General features: G+C 41.1%; 1 protein-coding gene across 1 annotated transcript; it reads right to left on the bottom strand.

Annotated features, from left to right (window-relative positions):
* Nucleotides 1-550: 550 nt before the first annotated feature.
* Nucleotides 551-16,175, bottom strand: INSL6 (insulin like 6). The gene is made up of 2 exons (XM_004766177.3): nucleotides 15,795-16,175; nucleotides 551-951 (listed from the first exon to the last, which is right to left on the bottom strand). The coding sequence occupies exons 1-2, from the start codon at nucleotides 16,072-16,074 to the stop codon at nucleotides 614-616; spliced, it is 618 nt and encodes a 205-aa protein (XP_004766234.1). The 5' UTR covers nucleotides 16,075-16,175; the 3' UTR covers nucleotides 551-613.
* Nucleotides 16,176-18,132: the final 1,957 nt, after the last annotated feature.

The raw sequence follows: 18,132 nt of genomic DNA, 5'->3' as shown, positions 1-18,132 counted from the left end.
GACTGAGCCAAAACAGAGTGTCCCGTTAGAGCAGTTCCTTCACAGCAGAGTAGCATGGAAAGGAGTTCACTGAACTCAGTAGAGATTGTGAGAAGATTACTGACCAGTTACTATAAAATGCAAGGAATTAAAAGAGAACCTATGATTATAGTGTAAAAGCACCTAGTAGGAGTGGGAGCTGGTTAATTATTTTGAAGATGGTGGGACAGACTGGCATACTAGAGTGAGCCTCACTGGGGTGAACCTCATTGTCATGGGGCATCAGTCCCATGGAAGGCAGAACATACTATAATCCACTTAAATGCAGCCTGAGAAAGTTTCAATCATGATGACAAGCATCAGCAGGTCATTCTTAGATGTCTACATGGACCATGCCACCTCCAGGAACATTTTCTTCAAATATAAATATATAGGAAAAATTGGGGTTCCCAAAGAAAATACTAAGTTCCTATTACTACCATAAAGTATTGCTAAATACCTGCAAATACTTTTAGATGGTGTTCACGGCAAAGAACCTACAAGGACAATTACCAAAAATAAAGTAAAATAAATATATTAAGCTTTTATTAAGTTAGTATAATTCCCAGGATGGTTAGTATATCTCCATCACAAATCATGGTACTTGTTTATGTACGTTTTTGTATTTAGTGTATGGAAAGCATGCAATACTGAGTTCTTCTATTGTACATCCTTTAAGACAACACTTTTCTGAAAATCCTCTGCGTTTTCTTTGGGGATGATTCCCCCAAAATACGTTGCTTAAGGTTTTAATTTTGTTTGTGTTTGTCTTCTGAAATTCTGAAATTTCATGAATATATTGATTGTTATCTTGTAATGAGGAAAATTCTCTTGTCTTATCAGGTGGCAAGTTGGCCCTTGTAAGTCTATACTCAGGCAGCGACGACATCTCCAAACTGTTCATCTCTTCTTCCTCAGAGGCAGAAGTAGAGACTGTTGAAAGACAAGAGAAAGAATCCTACTTTATTAAAATCTTCCTTTAGATGAAAATTTCATCATAATACTAGAATACTAAAGTCCATTAATTATTTTTTAAAGATTCATTTATTTGAGAGAGAGAGAGAGAGCAAGCACACCCACATGGGGAGGGGTAGAGGAAGAGGGAGAGAATCTGAAGCAGACTCTGTGCTGAGCATGGATCCTGATGCCAGGCTTGATCTCACAGCCCTGAGATGACTGGAACAGAAACCAAGAGTTGGACGCTCAGCTGACTGAGCCATCCAGGGGCCCTTAACGTCTGCTAACTATTAAAAACAAGTAATTAAATAACAAAATGGGTTTCAAAAACGATATTTATTTTTTAATTTTTAATTTTTAAAAAAGACTTTATTTGTCAGAGAAAGAGAGAGACCACAAGCAGGGGAGCGGCAGTCAGAGGTAGAGGAAGAAGCAGGCTTCCTGCTGAACAAGGAGTCTGATGTGGAAGTGATCCTAGGACCCTGGGATCATGACCTGAGCTGAAGACAGACGCTGAACCAACTGAGCCACCCAGGCATCCTGGCAATATATATATTTTAACTAAAAGAGTTGTAAGTAGTGTTTTCCTATAAAAAAGCTCAGAAATCTTTGCACATTTTTTATGGAAAGACATTTTTTATTGAGATACCATTCACGTGTCATAAAATTCAGTATTTAAAACATACAATTCAGCTGAAAATAAATTAATTTTTAAAAAAAACATACAGTTCAGTGTTTTTTAGTATATTCACAAGGTTCTGCAATCATCACCACTATCTAATTCCAGAATATTTGTGTCACCCCCAAGAGAAGCCTCATACCCATGAACAGTCATTCCTGTTTCCTTCTTCCTCTAGCCCTAGGCAACCACTGATCTATTTTTCATTCCTAAAGATTTGCCTATTTGGGAAATGAAATCATATCACACACATGTGGCCATTTATGTATGATTTCGTTCACTTATCCACGTTGTAGCATATATCAGCATTTTATTCCTTTTATGATTGAAAAATTTTTCATTGTATGGATATAACCCATTTTGTTAATCCATTTATCAGCTGATGGACATTTGGGTTGTTTCCACATTTTAGCTATTATGAATAGTGCTGCTACGAATATTCACATACAAGTTTTTGTGTGAACATATGTCTGCAATCTTCTTGAGTATTTATCTCATAGTAGAACTGCTGGATCTTTAAGTAAACCACCAAGCTTTTCCAAAATGACTACGTCATTTTGCAGTCCCACCACTGATGTATTAGGATTTGAGTTGCTCCACACCCTCATCAACACTTGTATTTTCCATTTTTGATTATGGCCATCCTAGTGGATGGGAGGTGATATCCCACTGCGGTTTTGATTTGCAAATTACCTACTGACAAATGATGTTGAGCATCTTCTTGTGTGTTTATTGTATATCTTCTTTGTATAAATGTCTCTTCACATCCTTTGCCCACTTTTACTTGGGCTACAGTACTCCTCCCTTATCCGCAGTTTCTCTTTTTCTGGTCTCAGTTACAATGCAGTGAACTCTGGTCTGGAAGCAGATGATCTCCCTTCTGACAGAGCATCCAAAGGTCAGTAGTAGCCTAATGCCACATCAGAATGCCTAGTTATTGGGACGCCTGGGTGGCTCAGTTGGTTAAGCAGCTGCCTTCGGCTCAGGTCATGATCCCAGCATCCTGGGATCGAGTCCCACATCGGGCTCCTTGCTTGGCAGGGAGCCTGCTTCTCCCTCTGCCTCTGCCTGCCACTCTGTCTGCCTGTGCTTGCTCTCGCTTCTCTCTCTATGACAAATAAAAAAAAAAAAAATCAGAATGCCTAGTTATTAATCTCACTTTCTCTCAGTACATAGGCCTTTTATTGTTTCACATCACCAAAAGAAGGGTGAGGACAGATAACATATTTTGAGAGACAGAGACCAGACAGAGTTACATTCATGTAACTCTTATTACAGTATATTTATAGTTGTTATATTTTATTATTATAAATATCTTACTGTAACTTATTTATGAGTTAAACTTCATTATAGGTATGCATGCATAGGAAAAACAGCGTATGTAAGGTTTGGTACTATACAAGGTTTCAGGTATCCACCAGGGGTCTTGGCGTATATCCCCTGCAGATAAGGGAGGACAACTGTATTTGTCTTTTTATGCATATTTTATAACAATTTTTTTCATTGTTGAAATATGAAGAGATGACGAAGTGGTGATATGCTCAATGAAATCACTGCTATAATACTGCTCTTAACTCATTCAGAATTACTGGAAAGAAATTAAAATAAATTCATAAGGTAATTACTTGGAGGCTTTATGGATTTCTATCATTGCCCTTCCCTGTCTACTGTCCCTTCCAGGACGATAAATTTGCCTAGAACCACGCTGTAGAGCCAGACCTTAAAGAGCCTTGTTCTGAACCACAGGATTCTACCCTACAGCCACAGCTGAACAGACTACAGGTTGTTAGTACCTGACCCCAAAGAAATCAATCTACCATGGAGGCCAACAATCCATGCCATTTGAAAACAAGAGTTAGCCCAATCAATGTCCTCTCTCTGAAGTTAGAACTAAGACGTAGTGAGAAACAAAACTGAAAGTGTACCATGAAGCTTGTCATATCAGGCCAAAGTCATTAAGAAATACTGGAGGAGAAGAGAGAAAGAGGGAGAGAGAGAGAAAAGTTGGTTTTTAAAGTTGGTGTGATTCCTCAGGTTTTCCAGAGACTTTCCAAGTCGGCTCCTAGATCTTGTTTCTATGATAACTATCTCCCCCACCACTTTTTCTCAGAGTTATTTAGGTGAATCCCTGTACCTTGTAGTTAGAGTCCTTTTAGAACACCATTCATTTTCTATTTAAAATTCTTAAGCTGAATTATGGAACACTAAAACTTTAGGATAGCTATTAAAGATATTGAATACTAAGTCATCCAAGGCAGATAAATGTGATGAATTAAAGAAGTATCATAATTCATAATTACAGAGTACAGTGAGGGAAAAAGGAAATTAGGTTGTCCAGGCAAAATTGAAGAAAGAACTTCCTGTTGGGGATGTACCATCCAGGTTCTGTTACTCAAAGGGTAAAAAAAGACAATAAGAAGGAAACTTATTCATGAATGAAGGCAGCTAAAGACTAGTTAATGACAACTAATATGTCTAAGTGGGGAGGTTATTTAAAGAGAAACAAGCTCTACTCACCAGAAAATAGAAAAAGTTAAACATGAGTATTTAGATCTATGAATTTGAAAAAGAACAATGGAAAGGACCCAAAGTAGTAAGAAGGAAAGAAATCAGTGAAATACAGAACCAAAGCACTATAAATGTTTAGAAACCCAAACTTGGTTCTTTAAAAGGATTAATAAAATAGATACAACCCTAACCAGATTAATGAAGAAAGAAAAGATGAAAATGAACAACAGAAGAGTAACAACAGAACAGATACAACAGAGTATTTAAAATAAATGAATGTTATGAAAGTTACATATTTAAAAATCAAAATGAAATGGATTAATCCATAGAAAAATACAAAATGCCATAATTGGCACAGAAAATTTAAAAAGATTAACACAGATGATTTTAAAGGTAGGTTCTATGTGCTTTTCAAGAACAGTAAGTTCTAATCATATACAAGTTGTTCCAGGAAAAGAGGAAAAGTTGCTCAGCATATTTTATGAATCTAGTATATTCTTCATCCCCAAATTAGGTAAGAACAATGTGATTTAAAAAAAAAAAAAAAGAAAAAAGAAAAAACCCTTGTGAGCCCACTTATGTTTGTTTGGAAGTCCTAAAAAAAACATTAGTTAACTGAATCCACAAACATATGTTACAAATATATTAAAGCATTCATTCCAAAAAATGCAAGGATAGGTCAAGATCCCCAAATCTATCAGTGCAATTTACCACATGATTAGATTCCCGTACTCACTCTCAATTGGTTTTGCTTTCTACTTGGTAAGAAAATGAAAGCTATCATCGGAGAACTTGCATTTGGTCCCTTCACCATTTTTTTTTTAACCTCATCTTTTAACTTCTGTACCCATACATTCTGCCTTCCTAACTACTTACATAGGTGAACTATTCACTCTAAAGCCAGTTCCTCCATTTAGGGACCATATCCTCATACTCCAAGGAATCACTCCAGCAGTGCTCCCCTATACCCTCATCATCAACTCTTCACTTCAATAAGCAAAAAAATGTTATTTCTCCCGCTTTAAAAAAGCCAAAATCACTTCTCTTGGCCCTGCTTACCTTGCCAGTTATCATCCTGCTTGCTTTCTCCCTCTGCAGCAAAACTCCGTAGTTTTCTTTCTTTCTTTTTTTTTTCCTAAGATTTTATTTATTTGTTAGAGAGAGAGAGAGAGAGCGCAAGCACAGGCAGACAGAGTGGCAAGCTAGAGGCAGAGGGGGAAGCAGGCTCCCTGCCAAGCAGAGAGCCCGATGTGGGACTCAATCCCAGGACGCTGGGATCATGACCTGAGCCGAAGGCAGCTGCTTAACCAACTGAGCCACCCAGGCGTCCCCTTCGTAGTTTTCTATTACTGTTTAATCCTTCTTCTCTCATTCCACCTTAAGCCCTCTCCAGCCGGGCATTTGTTCCATCACTGCACCAAAACTTCTCTTTTCAAGGTCACGGATGATCTCTATATTACTAAATTCAACAGCCCATGCTCATCTTATCTGACTCATCAAAAATATTCCTTCTTGATACACTTATTGAACTTCATTTCCAGGACACCACATTCTACCCACCTATATGTTCCTCTTTGATCTTCTTTGTAAATACTTCCTCCAACTGTTTAATGTTGGTGTTTCCCAGGGCTCAGTCCTTGGCACTCCTCTCTCTGTACACTTCTCTTGGTGATCTCATCCAGTCTTAGGCTCTGAGAATCACCTATACACCTATGACTCCTAAATTCCTATCTTCAAGTGACGTCATTTCCATAATCCAGATGTACATTTATATCCTACGTCCTACTCATTGTCTCCACTTCAGTGTCTCAAACGCAACATGTTCATAACGCCATCTTATCAAACTCCAAACTGCCCCAAACTGAGCTGCCAATATTGCCTTCAGACCTCTTCCACCTGAGGCCTTTCCTATCTCAGTTGATAGAAACCTTAGCCTTCCAGATGTCTGAAGCAAAAACTTGGGGATCACATTAAAAAAAAAATATTGGAATCACTCTTGAGTTCTTTTTTCTCATATTTCACATAAAATCTGCCCAAATATATCTGGAATAAAACAATGTCCACTCCCTCCACTGGTCCCATCTCATCTAGCTGCTATCACCTGTAATACCACACGCCCAGAGGAAGACTCTGCTTCTGCTCTTGCCTCCCGACAGCTTGTCCTCGAGGCAGCAGCCAGAGTGATCCCTTTAAAATGTCAATTAATGTCACTCCCCTGCTCCAAAGTCTGTAATGATTTCACCACTCAGAGTAAAGCCAAAATCCTTACAATGGTCTAAACGTTTCACTAGGCCTGCCTGTTACCTCTCTCTCTGCCCCAGTCACACTAGCCTCCTTGCTGTTCCCTGTGTAAAAAGGGCCAAAATGTATTTGCTCTGCTCATTCCTTTGCCTCAACACTCTTTCCCCAGGTATCTTTGGCTGATTCCTTTATCTCCTCCGTTCTCAAACTTCACTTTTTCAACGAGGCCTACCTTGACTACACTATTTAATCCTATATCCCACCGTCCAGCCCCTGAACTCTTGATCTCCCTTATCTTGTTTCATTCCTTTTTTATGACCCTTATTACCTTCAAACATTTATTATGTTCACTTCCTATGCAAACTCCTTGAGGCCAGACATCTTTGATAAATCCCAAGGGTTTATAACAGTGGCTGGAACTTAGCAAGTACCCAATAACTATTTGGTGACTTAATCAATAAAAGAGACATATACAAAAATATACCCCCAAAAAAACCTTTAATAAAGTTTAGCCCTACTTATAATGATTAAAAAAATAGCAAGCTCCCTTATCATGGTGAAAGTTATGTAGCACAAACCTACAAATTTTATACCTAACGGAGAAATTTAAATGTATTCCCCTTTAAAATTGGGAACATGACAAGATATCCCACTATCACTACTACTTAACAGCGCTAGAGGACCTGGCTAATGTTATAAGAAGGAAGACGACTGGTGAGAGGTGAGAAAGGGAGAACAAAGCTATCATTTGCAAAGGATAGACAAATCCGTAGAACAAACTATTAAACCATTAAGATAATTTGGCATGATTACTGGATAAAGATCAACCTGTAAAAATCAAACTCATTTCTCTAACCAAAATCACTAACAAAAATATAATTAGCGAGTATTTACAATATCAAAAATAAATATTAAACATTAACTTAATAAAAAATGTAGAAAGTCTCCACTAAGAAAACTTTAAAATTCTAATATGAAAACATTCCATGCTCCATGAATTTAGTTTGTAATTGCTTTATATTAAAAAGATGTAAATCCTCTTCAAATTAATCTATATAATCCATGCATCTCCATTAAAATTGCAGATGGATTTTTATTTTATTTTTTCATGATATTGTGCTCACCACAAGTGTAGCTAGTATCTGTCACCATACGATGCTATTATACCATTGACTCTATTCCCTATGCTCTTTTGGTCCCATGACTTAGTCATTACATAACTGGAAGCCTGAATCTCCTACTCCCCTTCACCGATTGGCCATCCCCTCCATCTTCCTTTTCTCTGGAAACCATCAGTGTTCTCTGCATTTATAGGTCTGATTTCACTTTTTGTTTGTTTGTTTATTTGTTTGTTTTTTTAGATTCTACATACAAGTGAAATAATTTGGTATTTATCTTTCTCAATATGACTTATTTCACTCAGCATCATACTCTGCAGGTCTATCCATGTTATCACAAATGGCAAGATGGCATCCTTTTTATGGTTGCATAATATTCCTGTGTGTGTGTGTGTGTGTGTACCACCTCTTCTGTATCCATTCATCTATCAATGGACATGAGTTGCTTCCATTTCTTGACTATTGTAGATAATGCTGCAATAACACAGGGGTACCTCTATCTTTTTGAGTTATTTTTTTGTTTTCTTTGGGTAAATACCCAGAAGTAGAAATACTGGATCATATAATAGTCCTATTTTTAATTTTTTGAGGAGCCTCCATACTGTTTTTCATAGTGGCTGCACCAATTTACATTCCTACCAATAGTGCATAAGAGTTCCTTTTTCTCCACATCCTCACCATTACTAATTTCTCATGTTTTTCATTTTAGCTATTCTGATAGGTATGAGGTGATACCATATTGTGTGTGTCTTTTTAAAATTAAATTAATTTTTTTTCAGTGATCCAAAATTCATTGTTTATGCACCACACCCAGTGCTCCATGCAATATGTGCCCTCCTTAATACCCAACACTGGGCTCACCCAAACCCCCACCTCTCTCCCCTCCAAAACCTTCAGTTTGTTTCTCAGAGTCCACAGTCTCTCATGCTTCATCTCTGCCTCCGATTTCCCCCAACTTACTTCTCCTCTTCCATCTCCCAATGTCTTCCTGTTATTCCACCACAAGTAAGTGAAACCAAATGATAATTGACTCTCTCTGCTTGACTTATTTCACTCAGCATAATCTCTTCCAGTCCTGTCCATGTTGCTACAAAAGTTGGGTATTCGTCCTTTCTGAAGGACGCATAATACTCCATTGTATATATGGACCACATCTTCTTTATCCATTTGTCCGCTAAAGGGCATCTTGGTTCTTTCCACAGTTTGGTGACTGTAGCCATTGCTATTATGAACATTAGGGTACAAATGGCCCTTCTTTTCACCACATCTGTATCTTAGGGGTAAATACCCAGTAGAGCAATTGCAGGGTCATAGGTTGGCTCTATTTTTTATTTTTTTGAGGAATCTCCACACTGTTTTCCAAAGTGGCTGCACCAACTTGCATTCCCACAAACAGTGTAAGAATGTTCCCCTTTCTCCACATCCTCTCCAACACTTGTTAACTTTTTTGTTGATTTTGACCATTCTAACTGGTGTAAGGTGGTATCTCAATGTGATTTTTATTTGAATCTCCCTGTTGGCTAAAGATGATGAACATTTTTTCAGACATATAGTGATTTTGATCTACATGTTCCTGATGATTAGTGATGTTGAGCATATTCTGATGTGTCTGTTAGCCATCTGTATGTCTTCTATGGGAAAATATCTATTCAGGTCCTCTGGTCATTTTTAAGTTGGATTGTTTGTTTGTTTGGTGTTGAGTTGTATATGTTCTTTTTATATTTTGAATATTACCCCCTTATTAGATATGTTATTTGCAAACATCTTCCCCCACTCAATAGGTTGCCCTTTTGTTTCGTTGATGGATTCCTTTGCTGTGGAAAAGCCTTTTATTTTAGTGAAGTCCCAATAGTTTATTTTTGCTTTTGTTTCTCTTGCCTTATGAACCATATTTAGAAAAATGTTCCTATGACTGATATCAAGGAAATTACTGCCTGTGTTCTCTTCTGGGAGTTTTAAGGTTTCAGGTCTCACATTTAGGTCTTTAATCCATCTTGAATTTATTTCTGGAGTAAGAAAGTGGTCCAGTTTCATTCTTTTGCGTGTAGCTGTTCAGGTTTCTCAGTACAATTTACTTAGAGACTATCTTTTCCCCATAGCATATTCTTGCCTCCTTTTTCACAGATTAACCATATAAGTGTGGGTTTATTTATGGCTTTTCTAGCTTGTTCTATTGATATATGTGTCAATATATTGATATTTTTGTGCCAGTATCACACTGTTTTGATTACTATACTTTTGTAGTAATCTTGAAATCTGAAATTGTAATACATCCTACTTTATTCTTCTTTCTTAAGTTTGCTTTGGCTATTTAGGCATTTATTTTTGTGTGTGTGGTTCCACACAAATTTTAGTATTATTTGTTCTAGTTGAGTGAAATTGTTGTTGGCATTTTGATAGGAATTGCATTGAATCTGTAGGTTGCTTTGTGTAGGATAGACATTTTAACGATATGAACTTTTCCAATCCATGAGCATGGCATATCTTTCCATTTGTGTCATCTTCAATGTTTTTTTGTTGTTCTTGTTTCTTTGTTTTGTTTTTTTTAAGATTTTATTTATTCATTTGACAGAGAGAGTGAGAGAGCAAAGGCAGGGGGAGGGTGAGAGGGGGAGGCAGGCTCTCTGTTGAGCTGGGAGCCCAACATGGGGCTTGAGTCCTAGGATAGAGCCCTGCAATGGGCTCGCTGCACAGAATCTGCTTCTCTTTCTCCCTTTGCCCCTCTCCACCACTTATACTTCCTTTCTCTCAAATAAATAAAATCTTTTTAAAAAGATTGGTGATATGCCCATCTAAAAATTATATCCTAGAGAGTCATAACATTAAAAACAGTATAGTAATTGTACAAGGTCAAACAAAAGACCAATTAAATAGAATGGGAAACTCAAACAATAAACAATATCGTAAAAAATATCATTTAGAAGATGGTGTTTATAAAACTAGCTCCTTTTGTAGAGAAAAATAAGACTTGTGGAAAAAATTGAGATAGTAATCCTAGCCAGAACAGACCAAAGTGGTCTCCAGAATCAAGAACCTAACGTGAAAAGTAAATCTATAAAGTTAACAGAGGGAAGAAAAGGACCTCTAAAATGAAATTTCAGAAGTATGAACAATAAGGCAAAATGCTTATTGTCTAATTATATAAAATTAAGGCTTTCTTAAACAATACCAATAGATGACAGAATAGGAGACTATATTGCAATATCTAAAGCCAACAACTATTGTTTTGTTTTGTTTTGTTTTTTTGACACAGAGAAAGAGAGAGATATTACAAGTAGGCGGAGAGGAAGACAGAGAGAGGGAGAAGGAGGTTCCCTGCTGAGCAGAGAGCCCAATGTAGGGCTCAATCCCAGGACCCTGGGATCGTGACCTGAGCCAAAGGCAGACGCTTAACCCACTGAGCCACCCAGGCACCCCTAAAGCCAACAACTATTGTAATGGTACAATAACTCCTACACATCAACCGGAAAATGACCAGTCTAATGAAAATTATAAACAGAAAACTTTCAGAAAAAAATCGTACAAAAGGCTAATTTATATATGAAGATGTGCTCACATCCAGAGTAAGTTAAAACAAAAATAAGATGCCATTTCATTCTATCATACTGACGAAAGTTACAAATCATACAATGCTAATTGTTGGCATGGATATGAGAATACAGGAATCCACATGTATTCGCAACCTGACACATCTCAAGCAAAGCATACATCTGTTTTATTACATAGAAATTTTACTCATGGGTATAGATCTCTGAGAAATGTCCACACAGGTCCTTACTGGAGCACATATGATGATTTTCACTGTGGTGTTAGTGGCAGGGAGTTGGAGGCTATGCAAGTTAGGTGTTCACTGCTGAGAGGGTAAGTAAAATGTGGGGAATGTATATGAATTTTGTGGAGCAGTTTGAAGCAATGTCCACAAAGCAACCATAAAAGATAGATCTTAACTGCCATTTACATATAATTTAAGGGCACCTTAGTGGCCCAGTCAGTTGGGTATCCAACTCCTGATTTCTGCTCATGATCTCAGGGTCATCAGATTAAATGGCGCATCAGGCTCCGCACTCAGTGGGGAGTCTTCTCCAGATTCTCTCTCTCCCTCTTCCTCTGCCCCTCCCCCCACTCACGTGGGCTCTATTGCTCTCTCTTGCGCGCTCTAAAAAATAAATCTGAAAAATAATACCATTTATGTATATTTTAAAAATAAATGAGCAGGAAACAATGCACAATTTGCAAAAACATATACAACTAAAATCACAAACTAAACACTTTGGAATGGTTACCTATGGGAGGAGGAGAACAGGAGTGGAGAAAGGAGATATATGGAGACTTATCATCTTTTTTTCTTTTTTTAAAAGATTTTATTTGAGAGGCGCCTGGGTGGCTCAGTGGGATAAAGCCTCTGCCTTCGGCTCGGGTCATGATCCCAGGGTCCTGGGATAGAGCCCCGCATCGCATTGCACTCTCTGCTCGGTGGGGAGCCTGCTTCCTCCTCTCTCTCTCTGCCTGCCTCTCTGCCTACTTGTGATCTCTGTCTGTCTGTCAAATAAATAAAATCTTTTAAAAAAATGAAAGATTTTATTTGAGAGAGAGAGAGTGAGCGAGCATGCACAAATGGGTGGGAGAGGCAGAGGGAAAGGGAAAAGCAGACTCCCCCTCGGGCAGAGGGACTGGACTGGACTCAGTGAGGGCCTCAATCCCAGGACCTTGAGAAAATGACCTGAGCCAATGGCAGATGCTTCACAACTGATTATCCAGGGACCCCCAAGACTAATCATCGTCTAACACACTGTGCAATGTATTTATGCTTACTGTCCACCTTCACTATTATGTAAGCTTCATAAGAGCAGGAGTCTTCACAGCTATCTGAGTAAAACTCTTCACTCTTATATCCCAAGTACCAAGAAAAATACCCCGCATGTGATAGGCAATCAAATTTTGCTAAATTAATATATAAAGAAGGGGGACTTGCTTAACCCATTTGTGATAAGACATCTAAAAAACAAGAAAACATGTATAGGGGAATATGACCAATCCAGCTGGAATAGGGGTTATGGATTATAAAGCATTAATGCATTAATGATTTCACCTGGCTCTAAGAGCTAGGAAGTACCATATCAGCTAGAATTTAGCAATATGGTGGGGTAGGTCTTAGAGACATGGCCCCTACCCTCAAGGATCCACTATCAAGAAGTACACAATTTCAGTGTCAAGTTATGTATGAGTAGTTCTGAAAAAAAGCATTTTTAAATATGAGTACACTAAATTTTCTTTACCTGTGTCATACTCAAATAGATCATCATAAAATTAAAATTGTTGGTAATTGACTTGATTGAACATAGAAATGCATCCTGCTAGTACAGCCTAGTAAAAGTTAACTTTTCAGCCACATTCAAATGAAAATGAAATGGCATAATTATATATTCTATATTGAGAACACATACCTCTTCTCTATAACTTCTCATTGTTCATTGGAAATTAGCAGGATATATTGAATGTCCTCTTTCCTTATAGGTCAATAATTTTTTTACAAATTGAATTTTTAAAAGATTTTATTTATTTAAGAGAGAGAGAGTATAGGCAGGGGGGGAGGGCAGAGGGACAGGGAGAAGCAGACTCCCCACTGAAGCAGGGCTCAATCTCAGAACCAGAGATCATTACATGAGCCAAAGACAGACACTTAACTGACTGAGCCACCCAGGCACCCCTAAATTTTAAAAAAATTATCACAAATACATATTAATAACTTAAATCCATTTTTCATTCTTCTACACATTGTAAAACAACTATGGCTTTATGGCCCCATGACATTTCCACTATAGAAACTTGTCCTTAACATAGTAGCCATAGTAACATGTTTCATTGGTATGCCAATTCTATGATGCTATAAGCTACATTTTTATTTCCTACAAATCTTCTTTCATTGCAGTTTCCTCTTCATTGAACTAATGACATTTCTCCAGGGAAGTGTGAATAACACCTAAAACAAAGGGGTCATTACTCAGCTCTGAGTTTCAGTATATGTGCTACTGAAACAAGCACAGCTCTGAGTTTTAAAGTTGACTCAAAAAAATTAATAGTCTCCAGAGCAGGCTTTGTTGAGAAGCGGGATTCCAAACTCTTTTTTTTTTTTTTTTTTTTTTTTTTACTATTCCTCCTGTCTTCCTGGAGATGTTTTATTTTCTTTTTCCTTTTTAATTTTTTATTTTTAATAAACATATATTTTTATCCCCCGGGGTACAGGTATGTGAATCACCAGGTTTACACACTTCACAGCACTCACCATTCCAAGCTCTTTTTAAATAACAGACTCAAGCTTGGATGTCAGAGTGTAAAATTTTGATATGGTAGAGGTAGTGATAGCAGCATCAGCTATCTCTGGGAGCTTGCCAACATGTAGGTGCTCAGGACCCCACCCACTGAATAAGAACCTGTACATTAACAATATTCCCCAGGTGAATCATATGCACATTAAAGTGGGAGAATCACTGAATTAATGTACTAGTGGAAAACTGGGGGAGAGTCACTTCTTCCATTATAAGAGGAAAACAAAGTGTGTTTATATGTAGGTAGGTTTTATGGTAGAAAACAATCAAGAATCAGTCTGATGGTTTCTATTATTTGTCTTTCAAAGTTTTCATCCCTTTAGCAACAATAGGAAGAATGGAATAAGTCCCATTCATTCATTTAATAAGTTAAAATGAGTGCCCATAATGTGGGAGGCAATTTTAGTCTTCCAGTCATCTAAACCTGGGTGGGTTTTGGTGCGTTTTTGGCACTCCTTTCCTTAATTTTAAAAATCTTGCCTTTTGCAAAATATGTCCAAATCAAATTAAATTAATTGAATGACTTTAAATGCAATAATTTCAATGACACTGTGCTGGGGACAGCCTGTAGATAAAGTGCATTTTAAAATGACAAATAAGGGGCACGTGGGTGGCTCAGTGGGTTAAAGCCTCTGCCTTCAGCTCAGGTCATGATCCCAGGGTCCTGGGATGGAGCCCCGCATGGGGCTCTCTGCTCAGCAGGGAGCCTGCTTTCTCCCCGCCTAACCACCCCCCCCCTCTGCCTACCTGTGATCGCTGTCTGTCAAATAAATAAATAAAATCTTTTAAAAAAAATAAAATGAAAAACCATATTGGTACTAAAATGTAAATACATAATTAGAAGATAACAGCGAATTTGAAATAGCAATATTCTTCCTGAAGACTACTTAAAAGCATTAAGTATACATTTAATATATATTATGCAACATACCGTGTGCTAGATCCTCTGCTAGGCATTTCACATAAAAACATGTATGAAATAATCTCTAGAAAATGATCTGATATACACGCCTGGCCTTAAGGGAGAGGGCTGGTGCCCAGTCACACAGGCCCAGTGCTAGGGAGGACCTTGCATTTTATTTAATGCTGTACTGTCATAGTCTTGAAATTCCCCAAATTTTATCTTGTAAAGGTGAAGTGTTAAGAACATGAAATCTGAGGAGAGAAGGGACAGTGTGTGAGCAGAGGAGAAACACACCAAAAAAAGGGGGGGGGAGGGGGCTTTATATTTTAGTACCTTCATTGGCCCTTCCCTGCTTTTGAAAAAGGGGCCCTGCATTTTATTCTGCACTGGGCTGGCCCACTTATGTGGCTGGTCCTGATGACCGCCAGCTAGGTCTATGTGTAGCTATTGTGGTCGACGGAGAATGGAGTCAGCACCTATGGAAGGGTCAGTGAGGACTTCAGAGGAGAAATGAAACCTCAGAGGCTCTGAAGGACAAAGTGGGTTTTGTCAGGTGACAAGTGTACTCCAGAAACGGAAAGCCAAGGAAGCAGCAGCATTCTTACAGAAACGTATAGATGTGTATGTGTACACTTATTTCCTCTAAGTTAAAAAAAAAAAAAGCTTCCTTGGGGCGCCTGGGTGGCTCAGTGGGTTAAGCCGCTGCCTTCGGCTCAGGTCATGATCTCAGGGTCCTGGGATCGAGACCCGCATCGGGCTCTCTGCTCAGCAGGGAGCCTGCCTCCCCCTTTCTTTCTGCCTGCCTCTCTGCCTACTTGTGATCTCTGTCTCTCTGTCAAATAAATAAATAAAATCTTAAAAAAAAAAAAAAAAGCTTCCTTGACGTTTTGCATACCTGCGATATATTGGCTTATACAAATGTTCACTTATCTGTGTCTTCGGCACAAATTCCATTGCCCGGGGAAGCTCACCACCTGGCAGAGCCCACTTGGGGAAGAGACAGCACAAGGATGCGCAAACATGCCCTCGGTTTCCGGTTTTACCTGGGTTCGTGCCTCTCGCCCAAGCCGGGAAAGTGGTTTGGGAGCTTTCTGACCGGTCGGGGATGAAGGTTTCGATCTCGTTGTCCTGGGGAAACAGGGGCGGCGGGGGGGGTTCCTCCTCGAAGTAGCTCCAGTTGACGTTGCCGCAGAGTTCTACTATTTCCTTCAGGAGGTGCCTGCCGCACAGCCTCCTAGCTCTGCTGATTTCGCTCAGCTCCCGGGAGAACCGGACTAACAGGAGCCCCAGCCACAGCAGACACACGCAGAGGAGCCGCGGCATCCCTGGACCCCCGCCGCCAGGTCGGCCGCGCGGTCTAACTGCCGCGGACCCCGCACCTCGTGGCACCCGCGCCCGCGCCCGCCCGCTCCGAGGAGCCGCGCACGCGCACCTGGCGGTCTGGCGAGCGCGTGTGGACCTCGCGAGAACGCCGAGGCGCGAGGCGGGAGGCGCGAGGTGCGAGATGGCGGTGAGCCGGCTTCTGGCGCTTCCCCTCAGAGCATGGTAGGTCGCGTTCTTTAGTTCTTAAAATCCTCCATTCGTTTTCTTTGCCCGCCTCCTTACATCCGCGACCCCTGCGGCCGTCGTTAATCGGTAAAATCCTACCCGCGGAGTGCATTTCCCGCCCTTATGCCTGGTTGGTAACGGGGCGTCGCTTCCTCAGACGCAGCTTCTCTCTGTGTCTCTCACAGCTTCCCTCTTGGTGTACCTCGCGGGGCGTTTGTTCCCGTTGGTTCGTGTGCTTGTTTGACAACCTCTTCCCGGCCCCTCGAGTCCCGAAGCACCCCGCAGGCACGGCCGGCCGGTGTTTGCTTCCCAGGGCAGCTCGGGGCCCCCGCGCGCGGTCCGCTTGGGAAGAGCTGGAGCCTGGACGCACCTGGAACGTGCGCTCCTCAGCCCGGTTCACGGCGCGCTCGGGAGATCCCGCGCCCTCCTCGGGGAGAAATGGGCCGGAGCCTCGGCCTCGAGACCCGGGCAGTAGCGGGCATGCTGACCTGCGGCCGTCGGCGGTAGAGGGGACAGGACTGTCTGTCACTAGCTTGTGACAGCGACCCCGCGGGGTTTGCTTCTGAGGATCCCAGTATTTTGCTAAACCAGGGGGGTAAGAGATGAGGACGTGCCCCGCGCTGGGGGCGGGTGGCGTGGTCATTTGGGAGGAGAGCGGAAGGGTGCGATGCCCGGAGGACGCACTAGCGGCCCCCAGCGCGGAGTCGGGGGCCGCTGCGGAGGAGGCGCGATCGCCGCACAGTCCCCCGCGCGCGGCCCTGTGGAGTCGGGTGGTGCCGTCTACTGCCCCTTTCTGCCGGCCGCCTCCGGGTCGTGGTCTCCGTGGCCCGTTTCCCCAGCCTTGCCCTGCTGTCCCGTGGCACCCAGGAGCGCCGTTCCGTGAGCTCCAAAGGCCCGCGTGATTTCAGTAGCACGATGTCATCACCTTCCTTAAAACGGCTCCTGTCCAAGCTACGGTCGCTGTAGCCAGAGCTCCATCCGGGGAGCCCTGTGGGGACCGGGAACATTCCTTATGCGGAGAGGAACCCTTGAAACAGTTCTGCTGGCCTCCAGGGAGGGAGGCAAGCGCCTGAAACTGAGGGGACCGCTCAGACTCGGGTGGTGGGTGTCTTGGGGGGAAGCCACTGAAAACTGTGGGGACTGAATGCTTTGGCGCTGACACCGGGGTTTCAAGCACAGCGTAACGGAGGAACTCTGTTAGAATAGTGTCTGATGCTAGATTCCCGATCCAGTGACGGAACTGGATTTATATCGACTTGTGAAAACTGAGGAAGAGGGGCTCCCGGCTGGGCGACTCTTGATCTCAGGGTGGTGAGTTTCAGCCATGTGGTGGGTGTGGAGCGTTCTTCAAAACAAAACAAACACTAAAGCTGAGTATTCCTTGCACGGCAAAAACTGTCCTTTGAATTCGTACCTGTTACACCTAGACACATACTCTTTTAGGAATAAGAAGAGTATGGCTTATATCTCACACAGGGAGGTGGGGGGGTTATGTTTTCCATCTTTAATAATGGGGGGAAAGGTAGGCTAGGCGTAGTGGTGTGTATGGAAGATGAGGGTAACGGAGTCATTGCATGACAGTGAAGGACCTCAGTCATCGTGGCATGACCTCAGTTGAACAAATACGTTCCTTTACCAATCTAGCTCTTTTCTAAGAGAAACCATTAAGTTTCTTACTCAGTTATCTACTGGACTATCCATTTATGTCACTTAAAAATACTTACTTGAGGGACGCCTGGGTGGCTCAGTTGGTTAAGCAGCTGCCTTCGGCTCAGGTCATGATCCCACCGTCCTGGGATCGAGTCCCACATTGGGCTCCTTGCTCCGCAGGGA

The sequence above is a fragment of the Mustela putorius genome, unplaced genomic scaffold, assembly GCF_011764305.1.
Source record: "Mustela putorius furo isolate JIRA1106 unplaced genomic scaffold, ASM1176430v1.1 tig00003854_pilon_pilon_pilon, whole genome shotgun sequence".
Classification (NCBI taxonomy): Eukaryota; Metazoa; Chordata; class Mammalia; order Carnivora; family Mustelidae; genus Mustela; species Mustela putorius.
This window is presented reverse-complemented; position numbering and strand designations above follow the sequence as displayed.